Source organism: Hemitrygon akajei, chromosome 10 (genome assembly GCF_048418815.1).
Source record: "Hemitrygon akajei chromosome 10, sHemAka1.3, whole genome shotgun sequence".
Classification (NCBI taxonomy): Eukaryota; Metazoa; Chordata; class Chondrichthyes; order Myliobatiformes; family Dasyatidae; genus Hemitrygon; species Hemitrygon akajei.
The window spans coordinates 131,317,713-131,344,868 of record NC_133133.1 but is presented as its reverse complement, the minus strand read 5'-3'; the positions used below and the strand labels follow the sequence as shown (position 1 = coordinate 131,344,868).

Below are 27,156 nucleotides of genomic sequence, written 5' to 3'. Positions count from 1 at the left end.
CATTTTCAAAGGTCAAATTTGAAGGCAGAGTACAGGGTTAGTGGCAGATTTCTTAGCAGTGTGGAGGATCAGAGGGATGTTGGAGTCCACATTCACAAATCCCTCAAAGTTGCTACACAAGCTGATAGGGTTGTTAAGAAGGTGTATTGTGTGCTGGCCTTCATTAGTCAGGGGATTGAGTTCAAGAGCCGTGAGCTAAAGTTGCAGCTCTATAAAACCCTGCTTAGAACCCTACTTGGAATATTATGTCCAGTTCTGATCATTTCATTGTAGGAAGGATGTGGAAGTACGAGAGAAGGTGCTGATGAGATTTATCAGGATTACACAGCAGATCATATGAGGATAGGTTAAGCAAGCTAGGGCTTTTCTCTTTGGAGCAAAGAATGATGAGAGGTGACTTGATAGAGGTGTACAAGATGATAAGAGGCATAGCTCAAGTAGATAGCCAGAGTCTTTTCTTCCCCTAGAGGGCATGATTTTAATGTGACTCAGAATCCGGTTTATTATCACCGGCATGTGATGTGAAATTTGTTAACTTAGCAGCAGCAGTTCAATGCAGTACATAATATAGAAGAGAAAAAAAATAAGATAAAAATAATAATAATAAACAAGTAAATCAATTACGTATATTGAATAGATGAAAAAAATGTGCAAAAACAGAAAATACTGTATATTAAAAAAAAGTGAGGTAGTGTTCATGGGTTCAATGTCCATTCAGGAATCAGATGGCAGAGAGGAAGAAGCTGTTCCTGAATCGCTGAGTGTGAGCCTTCAGGCTTCTGTACCTCCTACCTGATGGTAACAGTGAGAAAAGGGCATGCCCTGGGTGCTGGAGGTCTTTAATAATGGATGCTGCCTTTCTGAGACACTGCTCCCTAAAGATATCATGGGTACTTTGTAGGCTAGTGCTCAAGATGGAGCTGACTAGATTTACAACCTTCTGCAGCTTCTTTTGGTCCTGTGCAGTAGCCCCTCCATATCAGACAGTGACACAGCCTGTCAGAATGCTCTCCACAGTACAACTACAGAAGCTTTTGAGTGTATTTGTTGACATGCCAAATCTCTTCAAACTCCTACTGAAGTATAACCTCAGTCTTGCCTTCACTTAACTACATCAGTATGTTGGGTCCAGGTTAGATTCTCAGCGATCTTGACACTCAGGAACCTGAAGCTGCTCACTCTCTCCACTTCCGATTCCTCTATGTGTTCCTTCGTCTTACCATTCCCAAAGTCCACAATCAGTTCTTTCGACGTTGAGTGCCAGGTTGTTGCTGCAGCACCACTCCACTAGTTGGCATATCTCACTTCTGTATGCCCTCCCGTCACCACCTGAGATTCTACCAACAATGCTTGTATTGTCAGCAGATTTATAGATGCTATACAGTTGGCCCTCCTTATCTGCGGATTCCGTATGCGCGGATTCAACCAACCACGGATCGGGAAAACCCGGAAGTTCTCTCTCCAGCACTCATTGCTTGAGCATGTACAGACTATTTTTTCTTGTCATTATTCCCTAAACAATACAGTATAACAACTATTTACATAGCATTTACATTGTATTAGGTATTATAAGTAATCTAGAAATGACTTAAAAGTACAGGCAGTCCCTGGGTTATGAATGAGTTCCATTCCTGAGTCCGTCTTTAAGTCGGATTTGAAGTCAGAATAGGTACATCTGTTATTATTTAGCGTCAGTTGGTCAAACATTTTTCTTAGTATATAGTATATTTTACCTTTCTATGCATACAAAGAAACATATGTATTTCAATAATTTAACCTTTACGTTGCTTAGTAATAACTGTAACTTTCATTGGGGCAGAGCCTTTCACATTCTCCATTAAAATTGTTCCGATCGTTGACTGACTGTAGCCTAATGCTTTTCCAATGACGTTTCACCTCTTTCCGATCACTTTGTTACTTCCACCTTATTTTCAATCGCAACCGTGATTACTTTCGTGAACAGAAACACTGCGGATTCAGAGCTGTACCGCCAGGTCCTAATGTCCACCGCACGGAGACATGTTAAATAAAGTCTGGGGTTCCACTAGGTCCTAAAGACCACCACACTGATACATGTTAAATAAGGGACTTGAGCATCCGTGAATTTTGGTATTTGCGGGGTTCCTGGAACCAATTCCCTGCGGATAAGGAGGGCCAACTGTATATAGATTAGAGGAAAGTATAGCAGGGATGTCAGAGGTAAATGTTATACCCAGAGAATGGTGGATGAGTGGATCGGCCTGTCAGGGTGGTGGCAGAACAAATTTAAGAAACTCTTGGGTATGCACGTGGATGATAGAAAAATGGAGGGAGTACTATGTAGGAGGGGATGGTTAGATTGATCTTGAAATAAGGCTAAAAGGTTGGCACAACATCGTAAGTTGAAGGGCCTGTACTCTTCTATGTCCTATCTCCTTTTTTCACTCATTGTTTGCTCGTTGGTTTATTCTAGCCTTGGTCAAAGGACACTGGTCCAAATCACAGTCTGAACACTTGAACTTAACAATCCAGCTGGCATTTCAGTGCAGTGCTGAAAGACAGCTGCCTGGGAACTTAATTATACTATGGCTTTTCAGTGTTATGCTACTGAAAATTAATTTCCTCCTGGGCTGAAGCATTACAACCATCACTTCCAGGTCATTTGGCAGAAATTCAATCAGGCATTTCTTATTGTCAGTCACTCCAGTAAGCTAACATGGTTTCCATGTCAGGAAGGTTTCCAGTCACACACATCTCGCAACACTCGACCGACCTCACAATCACCCAGCACTCACAAACTCCCAAATTCTCTCCCAACCTGTCAGTTCTCCAAACAGACGAGCTCACAATCCACTGATATCCCTGTACTCTTGTTATTCCATACCTACTGATTGACAATCTGCTCAGCACAGCCTCTAGAGTTTAGGGATACAGTAACCATTCAGTCCTTTAAACAAAATAATCCTCATTACCCTGCCAGTGCAGTATTCCAGCATTTCCTAATATGGACCCTAAAATTTCCAGGCAAATATCTTTCATGCAACATGTAAAACTGAGAGCCCATCTCCTCTCAGGTGCACAGGCATAAATGATCCTATGGAACTATTTTGGCATCCTCAAGTCCTCGTCAGTATTTATCCCTCGAAGCCACCAGGATAGAGTCTGGTTCAGCGTAAATTGACCACTTTGCTTCTTGCATTACAGTGCTGACCTCAATCAACTGTGAAGCACTTTGAGATGTCCACAGGCTAAAGAAAATAATAATCTTGCTGCTTTGGGAAAATAACCTGATTTTTGTGCTTTTTCTATAACCTTACCAACCAGTCAATGCTGGCTTGACTTGTCACCTCAGCATTCTGATTTTGCTCAGTAACTTGAGGTCCAGAGGAGAAAACGAATAACAACGGCTTCTGGCTGGTAGTTTTTTAGATGTAAAGGTCTTAAGGATGGCCCTCAGTCCCAATGTCCACGTTAGCAGCTGTGATTTCAAGCCCGGAGGTTTCAAATTCTCCGCTTTAAGATGTTTTTTCTGTGATTAGTATGCAATCACTCAGGCTGAGTATGATGTCTTCCCTAAGGGGTTGCCTGCTGGTGGGTCTTCAGATCGCTGTAGAGGCTGATCCAGGATCCACAAAGTCGGAGATGTTAGGGTGGATTTCTTTAATGGAGAATGCCTGTGTGTAACTTTGTTGAATGTGGGGATGCTGATCGTAGGTAGCCACCACACGGTCCGTGACGCTTTAGGGTCAGTGTCTGGGGTCCAGTGACATGGAATGCAAAATGACTGGGTCCCGTCACTGCTACAGCCTTCCTCCACCTTTACTGTCGTGGTGATGTGTCATAATCTTCCACCAGCTCCACTGCTGAGGTCTTGGTTGGTTTGGTTTTTGTCCAGAAACTCACCTTGACCTTACTGACGTGGGGGACCCTCCCAGGAGCTAAGTACCAGATGGCTAAACTCCAGACGACATCTCTTCCTTCTGTGACAAAGCAATCAGCCACCTGCCATTATGTAGCCAGCTTTAGTCTTCCCCAGCAATATTCCTATGATGGGATCCTTGGAGTTTACTGCTGACATAATCGCTCAGTTAGTGTGCCCTGACACTGCTGGTTGGCTGGCAGATGACCGCTGAATAAGAAGCAACCTCTCTTGCCACCAAGTTTGGGAAGTACTTCTTTATTGAAAGGATATTCAGCAGCTGGATTGCACAACTGAAGAGAGCACTGCCTTGGAGAGATGGTAGATCTGGCATGTCCTCTCCTTCCCATGCCATGGGGAAATTTATATTGGAATGCCCAGTTAAACTCAGTGGGCACTTTAAAAGGTACCTCCTGTACACTGCTCATTAATGTAAATATTTATTCAGTCTAACATGTGACAGCAACTCCATGCATAAAACCATTCAGGCACGGTCAAGAAGTTCAGTTGCTGTTCAAACCAAACATCAGAATGGGGAAAAAAATGATCCAAGTGACTTTGACTATGGAATTATTGTTGGTGCCAGACGGGGTGGTTTGAATATCTCAGAAACTGCTGATCTCCTGGGATTTTCACGCACAACAGTCTCTAGAGTTTACAGAGAATGGTGTGACAAACAAAATACATCTACAGAGTGGAAGTTCTGTTGGCCAAAACACCTTGTTAATGAGAAAGGTCAGAGGAGAAGGTGGCAAGTAACACAAGTAATCATGCATTTCAACAGAATTGCCCAGAAGAGCATCTCTAAATTCACAAAATGTTGAACCTCAAAGTGGATGGGCTACAGCAGCAGAAGACCATGAGCGTGCACTCAGCGGCTTCTTGAGCTGATAAGCAGAGAAATGAGGTGCCTCCTGTGACAGATCAAATTGGGCAGTTTGATGTGATGGGGCACGGTTTGGGACTCATGGACACACCGACAAATCATTAAGCATCTGTAGAACTGGTAGCCCTAATGTCCCATGTCTGCACAGGTTCTGTTGAGGGTATGTTTCTCTCTTCTTGGATGTTGCCTGAATATCTCAGCAATTTTTTTATTTTGCTTTCCTTCTGCTGCAAGGTGAGTGAGGGGTAACATGTTCAGCAAATGAATATCAAAGAAATGCTGGAAAACTGAAACAAAAAGCAGACAATGCTTGAAACTCTCAGCAAGTCAGGCAGTTTCTGCAGAATCAGGAACATAGTTCACATTTCAAAAGTCTTTCTCCAAAATTGGGAAAGAGAGAGAATTAATGGCAGCTCGAATCCGTAGAGAAGGTTGGCAAAGGATTGATCGGACATAGGAAGCACTCTGACAAGTTCAGACCAAGGTTGGAGAGGGCAAAGACCAACATGCTGGGGAAAGAGTTGGCGTACAGTGAATTGGGTTGGTGGGGAGATCAGTGAGCTGCAGACAGAGGCAGGTTTGGTGAAGGGTGTGATGAACAGAGGTGGGAGACAGATTCAGTCTGCTGGTGGGAAGATCGATGATCTGGGAAGAGGAATGGGATCAGTGGACCAGGGAGAAGGCAGATTCAGTGGGTTGGGGAGGAAGACAGGTTTGGTGGTTGTGTTGGTGGGGAGACCTGTGGGTTGAAGGAGGAGACAGCTTCCATGGGTTGGGGAAGTGACATATTCAGTGGGTTGGTTTGGTGGGGAGATCCAAGTTTAATGGGTTGGGTTCGTGGGAGATCCATGGGTTGGGGAGATGAAATATTCGGAGTGTTGGGTTGGGTTGGTGGGAAAATCTATAGTTCATTGGGATTGAGCCAACAGATGCTACTGGCAGAAGAGGGACAATAAAATGTGGTCAGAGGGGACCCACAAATATGTTGGGAACTGCTTGCAGGGTGGGAGATGAGCTGGATGCTAACAGAGTACCCTGTCCAGTCGAGAATGAAGGTCTACTTCCACAGGAGGTAGTGGGGACCACACCACTGTCAGCTAAAATCTTACAAGTTTATCTATATACGTCACTGGATGCCACAGAGTGGTGCAGTAGGTAGAGGCCTGACCACAGCACTAAAAATCCAAACCGTGAGTGATGTCTCTGTGAAACTTGCACATTCTCCCTGTGGCCATGTATGTTTTCCTCTGGGTGCTCCCATTTCCATCTGCATGCTGCATACGACACCATTTCAAGGAATTCCATAGGACACAGGAGTAGAATTAGGCCATTCACCTGTTCATGTCTGCTCTGCCATTCAATCACGGCTGATTTATTTTCCCTCAACCCCCATTCTGCTGCCTTCTCCCCATAACCTTGAACGCCCTTACTAATGAAGAACCCATCAACCTCTGCTTTAAGCACATCCAATGATTTAACCTCCTCAGCCACCTGTGGCAATGAATTCCGCAGATTCACCACCCTCTGGCTGAAGAACTCTGAAGCCTTTCACTGACAATTAAAACCAGAAATGCAGCATGAATCCACACACAGCAACAAGCTAATCACCTAATGAAGTGTTTTGGAAAAGGATTTGGATGTGTGAAATCAAAACACACAATGCTGGAAAAGCTGAGCAGATCAGTGGCTAGAGAAACAAAAAAACACCTCAGGTCTGTTTTGGTGAGATTGACTGAGAGATAAACATTGTCCAGGATGAGGTAATCAGGGAAGACTCTCGACACTCCTGAAAAGCAGGGTTCTGGGATCATTGATATCAATGAAGACTTAAAAGGAGGTCACCCAATGAGTACATGGTATAGTTAATATTCACACCTTCACCAGCAGGAACCACTGAGCTCTGGCTTTAGAGCACTGGATGGCAACCAGTGATCACAAGGTGCCCCAGCAAAGAGTCAAGAGACCAATTTCACTAAACCCGGGCACAACACTGCATCCAAGATCCAGTACAGTTGAAACATACCTGATCGTACTCCGATGCTCCCGGATACAATGGCCACCCCAAGAACAGCTCTGCGATTACGCACCCCAGTGACCACATGTCGATAGCCTCGCAAAACAGCAATCCCAGGATAATCTCCGGCGCTCTGCAGAGATAAGAAACAGAAGAAAGTTATTTTCACACGCGTCCTTCTTTCTACTTCCATCCCTTCACCCAAGTGGGCTACAGACCTGCAGGCACATGGAGCACTTTGGCATCACCACAGGAGCCCCCTGCAAGTTCACTGGGCATTTAGGCAATAGATTGGATTCCTTTCTTGCCCTTGTGGGCAGTTATTGAGTGTTTCTCTACCTGCTGCATTTAGGTACCATCGAGTCATAGACATAGATGGATGGATACACAGCATGGATACAGGCCCTCCAACCTAAACAGTCCATAGCAACCATGGCACCCACACAGCTGGTCCCATCTTCCTGCATTCCGCCATATCCCTCTGAGCCTCCTCTCTCCATGCACCTCCCCAAAGTGCTTCTTAAATAATACTATTGTACCCGCTTCAACCACTTCCTCTGGGAGTTCATTCCATACGCTCACCACCCACTATGTGTCTCATTCAAATCTTTCCCCTCTCACACTCAACCTATGACCCCTACTTTTGAAGGCTTCTTAGCCTGGGTAAATGACTTACCATCCATCTGATTTATGCGTGTCATAATTTTAAACATTTCTATAAGGCTGCCCCTCTTTCTCCAATGTTCCAGACTGGCCAACCTACCTTCATAACTCAGCTCCTCTCATCCTGCAACATCTTTGTAAATCTAAGGGCAGGTATAATGCCTTCCCCACCATCATTACTGTCGGAGTAACCAAGAACACAGGGCAGGAATCAGGAATCCCAGGCCTCTGCTTAAAGCACCTCCTTCCTCTGAAATCTGGGACAGACACTAACTCCTCCAGCTGCCTAAAGCACGTTCCCCGCCAACAGCAGGTTGAGCACAATGAAAGCATCCAGAAATGAACGTAGCTAAACAGCCTGCCACGGCACATGTAACAGACTGCTGAACAAGTAAGGATAAAACCTGGACAACAAGCAGGGATGGAGAGAAACATGGACTGAGACACAGGCAGATTGACGGATAGGAATGTAGATAGATAAGACAGGTGGAAAACATTTTTACAATGACTGTAACTCAACAGAGCTTTAAAATGCTTTGAGACATACTGCAGTTGTTATAGGAAGGTTATAACTGCACGTCTTTATTCTTTCTTTCAATAGAAACATTTTATTATATTAAAAAAATACAAAGGGTTGTATAAAATAGGTGTAGAGGCAGTGAGAAGTTTGTTGATCTAAACACAAAAGATTCGGTAGATGCTGGAAATCCAAAGGAACTAACACAAAATGCTGGAGGAACTCCTGATAGATCACTTAGTTACTGTGTCCAGATGAAAGATCTCAGCTTGAAACATCAACACTTTATTCCTTTCCGTAGATGTTGCCTGACTTGCTTGGAGATCTAAATATTGACCCATGACTTGGTGTGTACTGCATCAATGAGCCAACTAAGATTAGGTAATGTTCAGGACACTGTCCTAACAGTGGGACAGTCCTAAAACCTTATAACATTTCCCTGCATTCGGTAAACAAAACAGTGCCCCTACACCAGGACTGTGTCTATTGTTCACAACGTATTGCTGGCAGTAAGATAATCATCAGCCCTACCCCTCCAATACCTTCTTCCCCCACACTCCTCCGCTGTCTATTTCCAATAAGCAAGTAGCAGAACACAGTCCAACAAACAGCTATTAAAGGGAGCTAGACTGGTGAAACCATGAACCCAATGCATGCCTCACCCAACTTAACCAGAGAAATCCAACTAATCTAGGAGCTAGGGCTTTACTCTTTGGAGAGAAGGAGGATGAGAGGAGACATGATAGAGGTGTACAAGATATTAAGAGGAATAGACAGAGTGGACAGCCAGCACCTCTTCCCCAGGGCACCACTGCTCAGTACAAGAGGACATGGCTTTAAGGTAAGGGGATTGAGGTTCAAGGGGGATATTAGAGGAAGGTTTTTCACTCAGAGAGTGGTTGGTGCGTGGAATGCACTGCCTGAGTCAGTGGTGGAGGCAGATACACTGGTGAAGTTTAAGAGACTACTAGACAGGTATATGGAGGAAATTAAGATGGGGGGTTATATGGGAGGCAGGGTTTGAGGGTTGGCACAATATTGTGGGCCGAAGGGCCTGTACTGTGCTGTACTATTCTATGTTCTATGTAACCTGATTATTTCCTGCACCCCCTTTTATTAATTAGATCAATAATAACCTTATGATTCCATAATTCAGGTCTTTCGGATTAACCGTGTGATCATGGGGCACACTGACAGCCTCTAACTAAAATGGTCGTGTTTCAGCAATAAAAGGCTATAATTCAAATTTCTAATTGGTGTTTATTAAACCATATGACAGGCGTACAGAATTCTGTCAAAGAAATGTGTTTCAAGCTTCACCTCTAAGGCAGTACTGTACAGAATTTCAGACTCTGAGTCCATCTCATTTTACAAACTATCGTGAACTACTCTTGAGGAGGTGACGGTAAGCCAGCTATGAACCGATGCAGTTTTTCTGGCGAAAGTGCTACTCTGGAGGGAATTCTGCTATTCAGACACAGGAAGCGCTGATATTCTCCTCTGCCTTCCCTTTTCCTTCACATGGGGGAAGCCACAGGCATAGGTGTGAATTTAGCAGGGCAGTCGCTGTACCGGAGGGGCGGAGGAAATGACTAGCTCAAGTGCTGATCAAGCAGGCTGCTTTGTCCTGCATGGTGCTGACTTTCTTGATTGTTGGTGGAGCTACTCTCATCCAGGCAGGTGAACTATAACCAACTACATGCCGGACCTGCCCTGCGGGTGTTGGCAAAGATTTGGGATGATAAGAGGTGAGCCTTTCACCACAAGAGACCCAGTGCTGACTTGATCTGTAGCCATAGGAGTTAGATGCGTGGTCCACTGGCACCCTCCAGATGGTAGAACTGCCACAAGAAAGCAGCATCTATCATCAAGAACTACCACCATCCAGGCCATGCTCTCCTTTCAACATTGCCATTGGGAAGGAGATACAGGAGCCTTGGGTCCCACAACAGCAAGTTCAGGAACAGTTACTACCCTTCAACTATCAGGCTCCTGGACCAGTGTGGATAACTTCACTCACTTCAACACTGAACTGATTTCACCATCAATGAATTCACTTTCAAGAACTCTACTATTCATGTTTTCAGCATTGTTTGTTTATGTATTTATTTATTTATTATTATAACTATTTGCAATTTTGTATTTGTACATGGGTCTTATTTTGACCATTGGTTGTTGGTCTGTTTTAGTATATAGTTTTTCATCAATTCAATTTTTTTTTAATCTACTGTGAATGCCTGCAAGAAAATTAATCTCAGGGTAATATATGGTGACAAACAAATACTTTGATAATAAACTTACTTTGAACATTGAAGTGATATTATTAACTGATTGGAAATGGTCTTTAATTGATTGGCACTAACGGTGCATGAATATCAATTGCCCGATCGGCCCATGTCTGTGCATCTAAGTCTCGTTGCATGCAGAGGAGAAATCCCTGGGATGAAAATCAGTGCCAATCAAGGTGAAATCAGTTGTTGACAGTCAAGAACCTAATGAGCAATTCCATCAAAAGCCAGCACTGTCAAGGCAGGCAAAACCCGATCAGAGGAACTACTGCACGCAATTTCTCGAATCAATTTGACTGGCCATTGTCCTTTACAGAAACATCACCTGCTACAGTTTCCTCTCCAAGTTAACAGTACCTCCCAATTCACTAATGCACATAAGTCTCTGCTGGCTTTAAAGCTGCCCCGTGGCTTTGACTCCTAAAATAATTCTCTGCATTCACTGTGTGGCTCCATCAGGAACTTGGAATTACAGGATCATTTCCAAGTAATCTCCATGATGCCTCCTTTGGGATCAAAGTGCAATTACTCGGAAGCGATTCCAGTTTGCTCTCCTCACCTGAGGCTAGAATGCAGCAGCTCAACCCCAGAAAATGATAACTCCTAAATTAATATGCATTTTAAACAGAGTCGGGACACAGCTTGTAGGTCTGATTTAATGAAGGCTCTCATTTGAGGTAATTTTGTGATACAAAGAAGAATATCTAGCAGCCTGTAACAAAATATGAACAGGTTAGCCAGTTTCGATTCATGTTGATGCTTCCAATATATCAGTGTGATACACCGCAAACGCTGGGAGAACTCAGCAGGCCAAGCAACATCTTCCATGGACAGCAACAATGAGTTGACATTTTGGGCCAAGACCCTTCATCAGGACCCGAAACAACAACCCTTTATTCCTTTCCATAGATGCTGCCTGACCTGCTGAGTTCTCTCATCATTTTGTATCTGTTACTCTGGATTTCTAGCATCTGCAAAATCTCTTGTGTTCCCAATGTACTGGTGTTTTTTACGGCCAGGAGAAAAACTGGAAAATAAAAGAAACAGCTCAGGCAAGGAAGAGTGGTTATTTCAGAACTATACAAGGAAAAGGAGCAAGAGTAGTCCTCCTGGCACCTCAATGCAATCACAACTGATTTTACCCAGGAGCAGGCTGCTGTGCATTCAATGCAATCACATCTGATTTATCCCAGGCTTCTCTGTGTCAGTTCCACAGAGCCTTTCATTCCCCAATCTTTAAAAAAATTATCTATCCATTTTATATGCACACTCAGCAATCCAGCCTCCAGGCTGCAGAACCCCAGAGACGTAACACCCTCTGTAAGAAGAAATTCCCAGGTATCTCAGTTATAAATGACAAGTCCACAATCCTATAACTAAGTCCCATCATTCCAGACACTACCCTGAGTAGAAATACCACAATGTTTACTTTGTCACCACGCCCTTTAGAAACCCAGACGTTTTAATAAGATTGGATCTCATTCTTCTCAACTCCAATATAAATCTAACTTTTTTCACTTTTTGCAATAAGACAATTCTCTTAAGACAGATGTTAGTGAATCCCTTTAGGACTGCTTCCAATGCCAATATATCCTTTCGTAAATAAGGAGACTAAAACTGTGTACAGTACGCCGGGTGAGACTTCACCAAGGCCCTGGAGAACAATGAGACTTGGCTACTTCTGAGCTCCAATTCCTCTGCAATAAAGGGCATAATCCCATTCCGCTTCACAACGACGTACTGCATTTTGTGTTTCATGTAGGAGAACTTCACTCAGAATCTACCATTTGAAGTGACAAAGGACTGCAGATGATGGAGTCTAGCAGGAAACAAAGGTGGAGCACTGAACCAAATAAGGGAGGTGGGGTGGGCCGACGGGAATGTGCCTGGGGAGGAGGGGATCCAGTGGGAGGAGTGCGAGGGAGTTGGGCAGATGGAATGGGTGGAGAAATGGAAAGAAACAGAGTGATGAACAGCCATGAAAGGTGATTTCTGGGCATTTTTGAAGAATTCCTGCTCTTGTGACTGTATATATCACGTGCAACTAAAGTTTAAAGGAAATAGGAAATGAGCTGGGAGTAGAGATTTAGAAGGAGGCAAGCATTGCTTCTGTTCCTCAACACAATAGTTAACTGAACATAGTACGTGAATGACTGAAGAAGGCTCTCTTCAGCTCTGGTGATAGGTTACAACGTGGTCATTGGCTGCTATGCAGAGGGGGCTGGGGATGGGAGGACTAATATTTTTTAAAGTTTTCTGTATCAGAAACCTCACACTGTAGATTTACGGAGTGCCTGAAGTAGCCAAAAAAGGGAGGAAATAAAATGCTAGAGGTACAGAAGCCTTAGGCCTCACATTACCGTGCCTAGGAACAGTCATTAACATACAGTACAACTATCAGGCTCATAAACCAGTGTGGATTACTTCATTCACCACTACCCTGAACTGATTTTACAACCTTGGGCTCACTTTCAAGAACTCATTATAACTTCTGTTCTCATCATTATTTTTATTTGCATAGCCTGTCTTCATTTGCCACTGGTTGGCTGTCAGTCTTGATGGACAGTTTTTTTTGGTTAAAATCCTATTGTTCTTATTTTTTCCTGTAAATGCCTGCAAGAAAATGAATCTCATGGCAACATATGTACTTTGAAATAGCTTTTCATTAATCTTTGAAAAATGTGCGGTTAAATCTGCTTCAAATATATTCCTATTATTGAAAATGCATGACCATCCATTTAAAGGATTAAGTGACTGCCCTTTCAACAGGAGCACAAACATTAAGCACCGCGAGGCCTTTGGAACACACCTAGGACGTTCTTAGTAATTCCATGAACTCCAGATTATTTTGCGGTCCAGCCCATGACTGGCAGTGAAACGGTTAATCAGAAGACCAACCTCTGCTGGTTGCATCCGAGTGACCCTTGCTGGGAAGTCCAGGCTGGATGGTTGAGTGGCCACAGGCAAAGAACTGGTGAAATGCTCAGCATTGTTTTAAGAACAAGCGACAGCTAAGGACATGGAGAGGGCAAACTACGTATACCACGTCTGAAAAGAGCTTTAGTGACAGGTTCCTGCTGGATTCCGAATCTCTCTTTAAATCTTCCTAGGATCCCAGGACCTGGATTCCGTTCTTTAAAGAGGTGCTGCCTGGCTTGTCAGTCACTGGACATCTTCCGTGGGTGACAGGGTAATTAAAATGGGGAATGGAAAAAGAGAGAAGGAGGGAGAGGAGAGAATCTCTTGTGTTTATCACAGCTTGGAGTTGAATACACACTGAACGTTGCAGGTGAACAAGAGGTTGTTGTTTAGAGTCTAAGAAGGTATTGGGACTACAACCAAAGGCTGAGAACCAGTATCAGGATGGTCCAAGTCTCATCAATTGATCTGTGGTGGTGCACCTTCCAGCATCTTATCATACAACAACCAAGCAGACCCTGGGCCCAGTCTGGCCCCATTGTGTTCCTCAACTCAGGCTGAAAGAAGGAAAATACAAGAGTGTGTTGGAAGCATTTCTGAAAGCAATCACTTCCATCACTTTGGATTTGATCTGTTATTGTTCTAATTGCGTTCTTTCTCATAAAAGTTGTGTATAATTTATGTTTTTCTTGTGAATTGTGGTGATCTGATGTTATGTGCCTATAATGCTGCTGCAAGCAGGGTTTGCACTGTCCCTGTACATATATGTGCTTGCGCTAGTAGCAATGAATCCACACCCTTGAGCAGAAGATCCTATGAGAAGTATTGGATACTACTTTGAGTCAAATCTAAACTGGATTAAGCTTATCGTACTCAGCTACGTAGCCATATCAGCTCCCTCCGGACAGAGGTAAGTAATCCCATAAGGTGGGGTGGGGTGGGGGAAGCAAATGAAAACTCGTCAAATCAGAACTGATGTTTCAAGTCATGAGGAGTGCAAGCAATAAAGCAACACCTGGGACGACAGCCAGTCTGGGGCTCGATACCGAAGATCGAAGCCTGAATGTCAGTCTGACGGCCAGTCTGGGGCTCGATAGCGAAGGTCGAAGCCTGAAGGCCTTTCCTGGAGTTGCAGGACTATCTGAGTGTGTAGGTGATGGAAAGGAGGTAAGGGGTTTGTTTTGCTGGTGTCGCTTGTTGTGTTCTGTATTCTTCTGGCAAGGACTGTGGGCACGTCCTGTGGCTCCTACACCTTCTTCCCGATGACAGCAGCAAGGAGTGAGCACGTCCTGAGTGGTGGGTGTTGCTGACGATGGATGCTGCCTTCCTGCAACAACGCTCAGTGTACAGCAGTGCTGGAAGGTTTGTGAAACCTGTAGAATTTTCTCTATTTCTGCATAAATATGACCTAAACTGTAATCAGATCTTCACATGACCCAAGAGTAGATAAAGAGAGCCCAATTAAATAAATAACACAAAAATATTATTCTTGTTCATTTATTTATTGCGAAAAATGATCCAATATTACATGCATTTGTTGGAAAAAGTATGTGAACCTTTGCTCTCAGTAACTGGTGTGTCCCCCTTCGTACAGCAATAACTTCAACCAAACGTCTCCGGTAACTGTCCAGCACATCGGCTTGAAGGAATGTTAGGCCATTCCTCCTTACAAAACTGCTTCAACTCTGGGATGTTGGTGGGCTTCCTTGCATGAACCGATTGAAATCCCTAAGGGTCTCCACATGGTAGTACCAGTGAGATCACAAGGGTCGAGTAAGAAGTTCTCCTAAGGCGTTGTCTATTGGTGGAGGCCGAACCGGGATCCACACATTCTCATACAGTGTGGGCAAGAGCAAGTGGTGGTTCAATAGGACGTTCAGCCCCTCCTTTCACAACTGAAGCTTCCTCACTGTGGCACAGCAGATCTCGCTCTCGTGTAGTACAGCTCCCTCTTGAACACATTTCCTCCGCAAGTATCTGCTGAGTGCAATGTCTTCCCCAGCTTTCCACAAGGTGGACGTGGCAAAGATGTTTTCTCTTTGGGGGAATCTGGAACTCGGAGTCACGGTATAAAAATAAGAGGGTGCTCATTTAAGATGCAGATCAGGCAATGATTCTGTCAGACGATCGTGAATCTCGGGAGTTCTCTTCCTCTAGTGGTAGATGCCACATTTTTTAGGTTATTCAAGGCAGTACAGACATTTATTTGAAAAGCAAAGGAGTTGAAAACTGAGCTAGGCTGGAAAACAGAGTTCAGGTTGCAATCAGGTCAGCTGAAAATAATAAAATTCTACCGAGATGGAGGGAGAAGTTGAGGCAGGTGTAATGACAACTTAAAAAGACATTTGGATAAGTACATGCATAGGAAAAATTTAGAGTGATATGGGTCAAACACCAGGCAAATGGCTCTAGCTTAGATGGCCCCCTTGGCTGACATGGGCAAGATGGGCTGAAGGGTCTGTTTCCATTCTACATAATGTCAATCAGAAAAGATCACCTTCCACTGACCCTCTGTTTCCTGGGAGCCCAATGACCTTTGATGTGGTACCTTATCAAATCTCCTGGAATCCTAAATATAGCACATCAGCCAGTTCCCCTCTATCCACCATGCGCTATTTCTTGAGAAAGCTTCAGTACATTGTTCAAGGTTGATTTACCTTTCCAGTTAATTCCCAAGTGACATCAAGTGGAATGAACTGAACACCATGAGGGCACCAGGGTCTGACAGCACAAAATTGCTGCAAACAATGTTTCACCTGTGTTCAAAATAGTTTGTGTATTGTATCGAGGCAGTCAAAGCCAATCACTGAAAGTTATTGCACACCTAAGCATCTTCAGCTGCTCGGGACAAGCATGAGAAGTTCCCGAGGCAAGAGAAAGCTGTCCGTGAAGGAGCAGCTTTTGTCTGCTGGCCAGCATCCTCAACATCCTACAGAGCTTTGTTACAGCATTACTGACAAGATTTTAGCTATATTAAAAGAGAGTTGATAAGTGAGTGGTTGAGCGATTGCTACCGGAAGAGGTGATAGATTAGAACTTCCCAAAGAAGGGAAAAGAAAAGCAAATATTTAGTAAAGGAATTCCAGAACCAAAGACTTTGAGCATTGAGGTGGCTGGGAATCTGGGAGCCATAACACACAGGCGCAGAATTAGGGTATTCAGACCAATCAAGTCTGCTCTGCCTTTCCATTATGGCTGCTTTATTATCCCCGTCAACCCCATTCTCCTGTCTTCTCCGTGTACCCTTTGATGCTCTTACTAATCAAGAACCTCTACTTCAAATATACCCAATAATCTGGCTTCAACAGCCATCTATGGCAATGAATTCCATAGATTCACCACCCTCTGGCTGAAGAAATTCCTCATCTCTATTGTAAAGGGACATTCTTTCTATTCTGAGGCTGTGCCCTCTGGTCCTAGACTTCCCCCAGCTTTGAAATCTTCAATGGAGCAGGAGAGTGAAGATCTTAGTACAGATTGAGGAGCTAACAGAGACCAGGCAGAAGCCAAGCGATGATGTGACAACAAGAATCTCGTGCTTAACTGGGAGCTGAGATTGCTCAACAGGCTTAGCTATTGGACCCGACCCTCATCTCCAGCTGACACATGCATCTTCCAGTACTGGTAAAACAGATACTGCCTCGGTACCGCTGATAGAAATGCTTAAACTTGCCAGCAGCAGCAAACAATTACCTGTGCACACAGCCCAGCCACAAACAGCAAGCAAATAACACTTTTCTTCTGGTCTGGTTGAGAGATAAACACTAAGTAATTAAACAAAACTCCATCTTCAAAAAGTGTCCATGGAACATAAACCATTCCAGTACAGCATACAGTGAAGAACCTCTATTAAAGATAAGGACAAAGTCCAGACCACCCTTCAGCCCACAATGTTGTGCCGACTTTTTAAACTACTCTAAGATCAATGTGACCCTTCCCTTCTACATAGCTCTCCATTTTTCCATCACCCATCTTAAGTGCTCCTAATGCATCTGCATCTACCACCACCTCTGGCAGTGCACTCTTTGTAAAGAACTCACACAGAGGGTGGTGTGTGTGTGTGTGGAACGCTCTGCATGTGAACTTATCCACGCAAGGATAAAGGGAGCCTCAGCTAGACCCCTTTTCATCAGGACTCTATCCCCGACAGTGCAGCACTGCACTGGAATGTCAGCCTACATTAGGGGACCGAGTGTCTGAGGCACAGAGCGGGCACTGCAAGCACCAAGAGCAAAGCAAAACAATTGAATTCCAAACTCCAGCATGAACCTGCTGCTAGTTTTCCACCAACCTGCTAAAAGCGTAAATAAACAGGCTCTTCTGTGCTTTGTTAGATCACCAGAGACCTAATCCGATCAGAACTGTCCTTCAGATAAAAATATCCTGTTATGGAAACTCATCACAGACAAATATGTTAACCTCCCTTGCAGTATTTCAAATTTCTAAATGAAATCTGACAGTGGCACTTTTAATTTGCTATGTCTTCTCCACAGTGAGAAATGTCTTATCATGTCATTCTGACTGCATTTACACAGACGTGCGAGGTGACACTAGTGATCACCTACATTTGTTAGCAGTGTAATATGTGAGACTACCATTAGGTGGGGACATGAATCAAGCTGCCAGCATTTACCTCCACAACCGCTTGGAGGGTTAGGACCCACATATAAAGAGGATGGAGAATTAGTTGCGAAGGGACAGAGATACCTTCGTGAGCATCCCTGAAAGGCCAGCAATAAAAATTTAAAGGCTCGCTTTACATGTCACATGTACATCAAAACATACATTGAGAGGCGTGGTTTTGCTTCATACAGTCTGAAGGTTATGCTGGGAGCAGCCCATGTGTCGCCAGGCTTCTAGCATTAAGGCTGAATTACATGGGCTGGAAGGAATTACTGCAGCAGCAGTCTAATCCTGTCCTTGCCAGATTCATGACCTTCCTCCCATCCATGACAAGGATCATCAACGCATTATAATCCAAGAGTGTCTGAACCTGATGCTGTGATCAAATATCGAACCTTGGCTGCAAATGACATGACTTTGTCCTCATCTTTTTTAGAGGTTTCTCACTGGTGCTACGTATGCTGGGATAACAATAACCCATTGTCAATTTGTCCTTCTCTCCATGAGTGAAACTATGAGAAACACTGAAGAGAGAAAAGTACAGGAAAGAAAAAAAGATGGAGCAAGAAAAAGAAGATAAAAACAGGTATACAGTCGGCCCTCCTTATCTGCGAGGGATTGGTTCTGGGACCCCTCGCGGATACCAAAAAACATGGATGATCAAGTCCCTTACTCAACCTGTCTCAATCCGGTGGACCTTAGGACCCAGCGGAACCCCAGACCTTACTCAACCTGTCTCAGTGCGGTGGACATTAGGACCCGGTGGCGGAGCTCTGAATCCGCAGTGTTTCTGTTCACGAAAATACTCACGATCACGATTGAAAATAAAGTGGAAATAATAAAGCGATCAGAAATCGGCGAAATGCCATCGGTCATTGTAAAAGCGTTAGGCTACGTTGGCCAATGATCGGAACAATTCTAAAGGATAAAGTGAGAAAGGTCCTGCCCCGATGAAAGCTACAATTATTACTAAGCAACGCAGTGGTTTAATTATTGGGTTTTGAGTTTTTGATCCTCCACATCAACCCGGCCAGATGAGGAGCGCACTCAAAAGCGGTCTGTCACTGGATCGAACTGGAGCCCGGCGCTGAAACATACGTTCTTAAGTGTTTTATATGCATAGAAAGGAAAAAATATATACTATATACTAAGACAAACGTTTGACTAACTAATGTTAAATAATACTGGATGTACCTGTTCCGACATACTTAGTAAGAGAACTTCTGATTTTTTTCGATCCCGATCCACGATAACCCACACACATCCTCCAGTATACCTTAAATCATCTCTATATTACTTATAGTTGTTACACTGCAATGTTTAGGGAATAATGACAAGGAAAAAAGTCTGTACATGCTCGAACAACAAGGGCTGGATGAGCACTTCAGGGTTTTCTCGATTCGTGGTTGGTTGAATTCGCAGATGCGGAACTCGCAGATAAGGAGGGCCGACTGCACAGTGACATGCAAAAGCCTGGGCACCCCGGTCAAAATCTCTGTTACTGGGAATAGTTCAGTGAGTAGAAGATGAACTGATCTCCAAAAGTCAAAAAGTTAAAGATGACACATTATTTTCAACATTTTAAGCTAAATTAGTGTATTATTTTTGTTCTGTACGATTTTAGAGTGGAAAAAAAGGAATGGAGCACCATGCAAAAGTTTGGGCACCCCAAGAGATTTGAGCTCTCAGATAACTTTTACAAGGTCACAGACATTAATTAGCTTGTTAGGGCTATAGCTTGTTCATAGTCATTGCTAGGAAAGGCCAGGTGATGTAAATTTCAAAGCTTTATAAATACCCTGACTCCTCAAACCTTGTCCCAACAATCAGCAGCCATGGGCTCCTTTAAGCAGCTGCCTAGCACTCTGAAAATAAAAATAAATGATGCACACAAAGCAGGAGAAGGCTATAGGTATATAGCAAAGTGTTTTCAGGTAGCCGTTTCCTCAGTTCGTAATGTAATTAAGAAATGGCAGTTAACAGGAACGGTGGAGGTCAAACTGAGGTCTGGAAGACCAAGAAAACTTTCCAAGAGAACTGCACATAGGATTGCTAGAAAGGCAAATCAAAACCCCTGTTTGACTGCAAAAGACCTCCAGGAAGATTTAGCAGACTCTGGAGTGGTAGTGCACTGTTCTACTGTGCAGCGACACCTGCACAAATATGACCTTCATGGAAGAGTCATCAGAAGAAAACCTTTCCTGTGTCCTCACCACAAAATTCAGTGTCAGAAGTTTGCAAAGGAACATCTAAACAAGCCTGATGCATTTTGGAAACAAGTCCTGTGAACTGCTGAAGTTAAAATAGAACTGTTTGGCCGCAATGAACAAAGGTATGTTTGGAGAAAAAAGGGTGCAGAATTTCATGAAAAGAACACCTCTCCAACTGTTAAGCACGGGGGTGGATCGATCATAATTTGGGCTTGTATTGCAGCCAGTGGCACGGGGAACACTTCACTGGTAGAGGGAAGAATGAATTCAATTAAATACCAGCAAATTCTGGAAGCAAACATCATACCGTCTGTAAAAAAGCTGAAGATGAAAAGAGGATGGCTTCTACAACAGGATAATGATCCTAAACACACCTCAAAATCAACAATGGACAACCTCAAGAGGTACAAGCTGAAGGTTTTGCCATAGCCCTCACAGTCCCCCAACCTAAACATCATCGAAAATCTGTGGATAGACTTCAAAAGAGCAGTGCATGCAAGCCGGCCCAAGAATCTCACAGAACTAGAAGCCTTTTGCAAGAAAGAATGGGCAAAAATTCCCCAAAATAAGAATTGAAAGACTCTTAGCTGGCTACAAAAAGTGTTTACAAGCTGTGATACTTGCCAAAGGGGGTGTTACTAAGTACTGACTTAGGGTGCCCAAACTTTTGCTTTGGTTCCTTTTCCTTTTTTGTTATTTTGAAACTGTAAAAGATGGAAATAAAAAAGTAATCTTGCTTAAAATATTACAGAAATGTGTCATCTTTAACATTATGCCTTTTGGAAATCAGGTCATCTTTTACTCGCTTAGCTCTTCAAAGTAACAAAAATTTTGACCAGGGGTGCCCAAACTTTTGCATGCCACTGTATATATTGTTAATAAGTATCCCATTTGTCCAAACCCGTCATGTCTTTTGGTGACACTAGATTAAGTGTCAACAAGTGCCAGCCACACTGAAAAAAAGTTTAGCACTGCAGTATTTATTGTAAATAGCAGAGGTAACACCATGACATCATGTTCCGCCCGTTCAATAACATTTCCAGTTTCCAAAACAGAAAAATAATTAACTCTGACACTGTTTGTGGAATCACCATGGTTTCTGTGCACTGACATCTTCAGATCAGGAGTTTGCAGGTTCAAAACTACTCCAGGCACCAAATCGACTCCCTACTGCAGACTGATGGAGCATTGCAAGGTCGACAGGTTAAAACAAAGCCCTGTGCTCTACAAGTGGACAAAAGGAAAATCCCATAGTCCTGTCCTGTCCTGAAAGGAGTGTTCTGCCACGGACCATTTACCTCTGATCTCTCAACCAGCTTCACCTAGGTAGATTAAATGATTAATAGATTGATTAATTGTTAAAATAGATTTGCTAAGCACCTTTGCTCTGTCCACTGCTAAATGCAGGATCTCCCAATGGCTACCCAGTTTAATTCAACTGCCAATTCCCATTCGGACATGTCTGTCCATGACCTCCTCTACTGCCATGATAAGGCCAAATTTCTCCATCTTTTGGTAATTTCTTTTTTCTCCATTCCCCATTCTGGTTACCCTGTAACCCCTTCTCTTCTCCTCACCTGACTATTACCTCCTTTTTGTTTCCCACTTCCTTCCCTTCTCTCCATGGTTCTTCCTTCCAGTCTTCATGTAGGGTCTGAGCCTGTACCATCGACTGTTCATTACCTTCCCTAGATGCTGCTCAACTTGTTGAGATCAGCTAGCATACTGCGCGTGTGCCTGCGCTCATGTGCGTGTTCGTTCTAGATTTCCAGCATCCGCAGAATCTCTTGTGCTTCAATTGTTGTTTCAATGCCCTGTCACCGGTTACAGAGCCCAAGGCTAAACTGGATGTGAAAGGCACTGTGCAAATTCACAAGGTAACACAATATTTGATGATCAAAATACCAGGGCACAGCACTGTGATTTCTCAGGTGACGTGTTTCTGTCCGTTGTTTCAGGGAGAAGAGGCTGGAATCAGTTTCACCATGTTGCTGGAGAGCAGGTCATGAGGGCTGCACACACTGCTGAACGAACCACCGTGCACAGAAGGATGGTAATTTTTTTTAAAAGTGCGTGAAACAAAACTTCTGTCTCATTGTTTACAAAGTGAATTTTACATGGAACACATGTCAGAAGGGAACAGAGTTAAATTTGCTGGATGTTTCTCTAAGTAAACATCACTAAGTGAATTCATAATTTTCATGGATCCTCATGACTTCTCTGAGCCTTAATGCACAAAAAAAAAGGGATGCCAATGGCCCGGCTTTAAATGCTTTATTCATCATTGCCAGGGTATGGCCATGCCGTTTAGACCAGCTAGCACAACCTGAGCTGTCTTCTTCCGCTTCTGCAGTCTCTGAATGAATGTACTCCCACAAGGTTGTTGGATAGTTCAAAGAACCCTAACCCAGTAACAGGGAACGCACAAGAATATCAGAAACGGAAACAAAAATTGGCCACTTGCTCTCTCATACCTACTCCACCATTTCATAAGATAATAAATTAATTTCAAATTAATTCATATTTTCCTACAAAGAAGGAGTCCATTCAGCCCAGACACTGAACAGTTCACTGAACAATCCCACCTCCCCCACCACCAAATGTCCACCTTCTCACCTTCCTATCAGTTCTTCAGTTCAGTTGGATGAATTTCTCTGTCAGTCTGCGCATTTTTGGATGTAGCAAGATACTGTGTCACCCACAAGGTCACAGAGAGAGTATGCAAACATTCAAGATGGATAATAAATCAGCCATGATAGAATGGTGGAGCAGACTCAACGGACTTTGACCTTAACCTGCTCCTATGTCTTATGGTCAAACTCCACCCAGACATCACCTCAGGACTGAACTGAACCTGTGTCCTTTAAAGCTGCTTTGAATGTAGCCAGTCAGAGCTGCCAGTTGAATGGAGAATCCCAAAGTTTTCCCACAGTCTGCACATTTCAGTGCTGAATAACCCCCAGTTTTAGCACCCCAATCAAGAGTAATGCCATCCCAGCCTCTTATCTTTCAAGCTACATAAAAATGTATTTTTCAATTGCGTATTTTTCTATGATTCTAAATCAAGATTGTCTCTCGGTCTCCTCAGCCCTTTGGGTATCTGTGCCCGTCCACAACTCCTGGAGTCAGCCTGTTGAACAGTCATCCACAGGCACATCCTTATTTAGGTAGGGAACTAGGCCTGCAGGCAGCATTCCAGGCCCACAATGACTTCATCCTGTATTCATGTCCATCTGCAATGAAGGCCAACATGTGCTTTGCCTTCCTAACTGCGTGCTGCACCTCGGCATTTTCAGTGATTCATGCACACCAGGTGTCCTCAGCGCCAGGCTTCCCTTTCAGTCTCTCACCATTTGAGAAATACTCTTCAATTTCTTCTGCTAAAGTAGGTCACCTTTCGGAGCGTCACGGAGCATCAGTGTGCAGAAACTGGCCCTTCAGCCCATCAAATGCATGCCAACCTCTTGGCCCATCTACATTGATCCTATTTGCCTGCGTTAGGTCCGTATCTGACCGTGCCTTGCTTATTTAGTTGTCTGTCTAACTGTCACATAAATGTCGTCACAGCTTCTGATTCCACCGTCCTTTCTGGCTGAGCATTCCGGTGATCGACCACTGTCTGCTCTAGATAGCGTCACCCGGGGTTTGCATTAGCTCCGGTAGCCCTGTGACAGCAGCGCTTGCGTTGGCCAAATCCTGAAGGGAATGGCTGCAAAAAGATTGGGCTTGTGCAGGTAAGGTCAAAGATTAAGCCTTGTAGTCTGCAAAATCCTGCCATGAAGGACGAAGAATTAAACAGCATGATGATAGGAAGGTAGCACGCGAAGCATATTCAGGGAGCTCTGTGTTAAGTGAGCTAATATCAAGGGAGTAGGACATGAGGAAGCTGAAGTCTAGAGAGCCCCACACTAGGGAGCTTGTACTGAGGGAGTTTCGACTAGTGTACAGAAGCCTCATGAACCGCCCCATCCATGATCACTGTCAATGGAGGACAGCTCATGAGAACAAAAGATAAGGCTAAAACCCTTACAGCTACCTTGTGCTTCCCCCTGAGGTTTCTCTTCATCGGAGAAGCTAGCATTGAGCCAGTTGTATGCCTCCAGATGTCACCACTGGGTGCAGCATAGGCTATGGGGCCAAACTCCTGGCCTGGACTGTCTGAAACATATCCTAGGACTGAGCTACATCTTGGGGACAGCCATCCCAAAAGAACACCCAACAATGGGGAAAGCTGCCCACACAAATCAGAACAGACCTCACCACAGTTTTAAATCTTGGCACCTGCATTTTGCAATAAGCACTTTAGAGTCATGGAATGCCACAGCACAGAAACAGGCCCTCTGGACCTTTAAGTCCTTACTGAACTATTATCCTGCCCAGGCCCATCTACCTGCACCTGGACCAATGCCTTCTGTACAATGATCCAAACTTCTCTTAAATGTTGAAATCGAACTGCATTCAACACGTGTGCCACCCTGAGGGAAAAAGCTCCCTCTCGTGTTCCCCTTAAACATTCTACCTTTCACCCTTGACCCATGGCCTTTAGTTCTAGTCTCACCCAGCTCTCCTGCCACTCAGAAGGAAAGGCTGGCCGCATATCAGAGTGAGCTACGACAGAGCCGTCACTCTGAGGAAACCCGGCTCGTACTCAGCGAGCAGTGCATTCTGGGACTTTGCATCAAAGCATACCGAAATAGTTTGTGTGAGAAAGTTGTACATTAGGGAACTTGTATCAGGGGAGCTCTGTAACACAGATACATTAGGAAGCATATCAAGGGAGCTCTATGTTAAGAGAACTAGTATCAAGAGAACAGGACACGAGGGAGCTTATATCCATATGACACCACATTAGGGAGCTTGCATTCAGGGGACGCGCATTATAGAGCTCCCACCTAGTTACGTCTGTGAGAAAGCGTGCTTTATGGATTTTGTATTCAACTCCAGAGCAGTGCCCTAGGACTGACGTAAGGACGGGGCCTTATGGAAGGAGCTGTACATTAGGGATTTGATTGTACTGAGGGCTGTACAACAGGGAATTGCTGGCACGGAGAGAGCTGTACATCACAACCTCATGGACCTTACGCATTTCATTGTCAAAATAACTCTCAACCTAGGTTATTTCATCATTTACACTCAGTGGCCACTTAATTAGGTACAACCCTACACCTGTTCGTTGATGCAAATATCTAATCAATGCATAAAAGCATGCCGACACATTCAGCTGCTGTTCAGACCAAACATCAGAGTGGGGAAGAAATGTGACCTATGTGACTCTGATCGTAGAATGAATTGTTGGTGGCTGACGGGATGGTTTCAGTACTTCAGAAATTGTCGATCTCCTGAGACTTTCACGCACACCCATCTCTACAGTTTACAGAGAACCATATGAGAAACAAAATTAAACATCCAGTGAGCGGCAGTTCTGTGGGTGAAAACATCCAGTTAATGCGAGAAGTCAGAGGAGCATGGCCAGACTGGGTTCAAGTTGACAGGAAGGCAACAGTAACTAAACTAACCATGTTATTTTATTAACAGTGCTGTGCAGAAGAGCATCTCTAAACGCCCAACACATTGAACCTTGAAATGGATGGTCCACAGCAGTAGAAGACCACAAACATACATTCAGTGGCCACTTTATTAAATAGAGGGGTACCTAACAAAGTGGCAGCTGAGTGCATAAATGAGTAAACTTTCTAGCTCCAGACAATAATTCACCCTTGCAGGGCTAACCCAGGTTACAGCAGGGTACTCTCCAGGCAAGCTATGCAGAACCCAAACAATTTGCAAGTCAGAAGTGCAGCCATGATTGAGGTCCCACCCAGCAGAAGATGCCTGATCCTGGAAGATCCATCACATTGGAAACTGAAAGGCTTGTTCCTATCAAGTCAAGTCACTTTTATTGTCATTTCGGCCATAACTGCTGGTACAGTACATAGTGAAAATGAGACAACGTTTTTCAGGACCATGGTGTTACATGACACAGTACAAAAACTCGACTGAATTACGTAAAAAAACAACACGGAGAAAGCTACACAAGACTACAGACCTACACAGGACTGTGTAAAGTGCACAAAAACAGTGCAGGCATTACAATAAATAATAAACAGGACAGTAGGGCAAGGTGTCAGTCCAGGCTCTGGGTATTGAGGAGTCTGATAGCTTGGAGGGAGAAACTGTTTCATAGTCTGGTCGTGAGAGCTCAAATGCTTCAGAGCCTTTTCCCAGATGGCAGGAGGGAGAAGAGATTGTATGAGGGGTGCATGGGGTCCTTCATAATGCTGTTTGCTTTGCAGATGTAGCATGTGGTGTAAATGTCTGTGATGGCGGGAAGAGAGACCCTGATAACTTTCTCAGCTGACCTCACTATCCACTGCAGTGTCTTGCGATCCGAGATGGTGCAATTTCCGAACCAGGCAGTGATGCAGCTGCTCAGGACGCTCTCAATACAACCCCTGTAGAATGTGATGAGGATGGGGGGTTGGGAGATGGACTTTCCTCAGCCTTCGCATAGAGACGCTGCTGGGCTTTCTTTGCTATGAAGCTGGTGTTGAGGGACCAGGTGAGATTCTCCGCCAGGTGAACACCAAGAAATTTGGTGCTCTTAATGATCTCTACCGAGGAGTTGTCGATGTTCAGCGGGGAGTGGTTGCTCCGTGCCCTCCTGAAGTCAACAACTATCTCTTTTGTTTTGTTCGCATTCAGAGACAGTTTGTTGACTCTGCACCAGTCCGTTAGCCGCTGCACCTCCTCTCTGTGTGCTGACTCGTCGTTCTTGCTGATGAGATCCACCACGGTCGTGTCATCGGTGAACTTGATGATGTGGTTTGAGCTGTGTGTTGCAGCACAGTCGTGGGTCAGCAGAGTGAACAGCAGTGGACTGAGCACGCAACCCTGGGGAGCCCCCATGCTCAGTATGATGGTGTTGGAGATGCTGCTCCTGATCCGGACTGACTGAGGTCTCCCAGTCAGGAAGTCTATGTGTGCATTGTACAGAAGACAATGTTTCCTAATCTGAGGAAAACCTGCAATTTCAGTCAATCATATCGAGCTCTAATGTACTCGTCTCAGTGCATGCTTAGATTTATTGCCCCAGACTCCCTGAAGCTGGAGATGGCACACAGTTTGCACTCCATGCAGA

At 44.2% G+C, this 27,156-nt stretch overlaps 1 protein-coding gene across 6 annotated transcripts in view; it reads right to left on the bottom strand.

Annotated features, from left to right (window-relative positions):
- The window catches only part of hipk2 (homeodomain interacting protein kinase 2), a 253,549-nt gene that overhangs the window by 69,770 nt on the left and 156,623 nt on the right, over positions 1-27,156 (bottom strand). For all 6 annotated transcript variants that reach the window (XM_073058964.1, XM_073058960.1, XM_073058963.1 and 3 more), the window contains one exon: positions 6,808-6,931. In XM_073058964.1, coding sequence (XP_072915065.1) covers positions 6,808-6,931 — 124 coding nt within the window. The remainder of the gene's footprint in view (positions 1-6,807; positions 6,932-27,156) is intronic.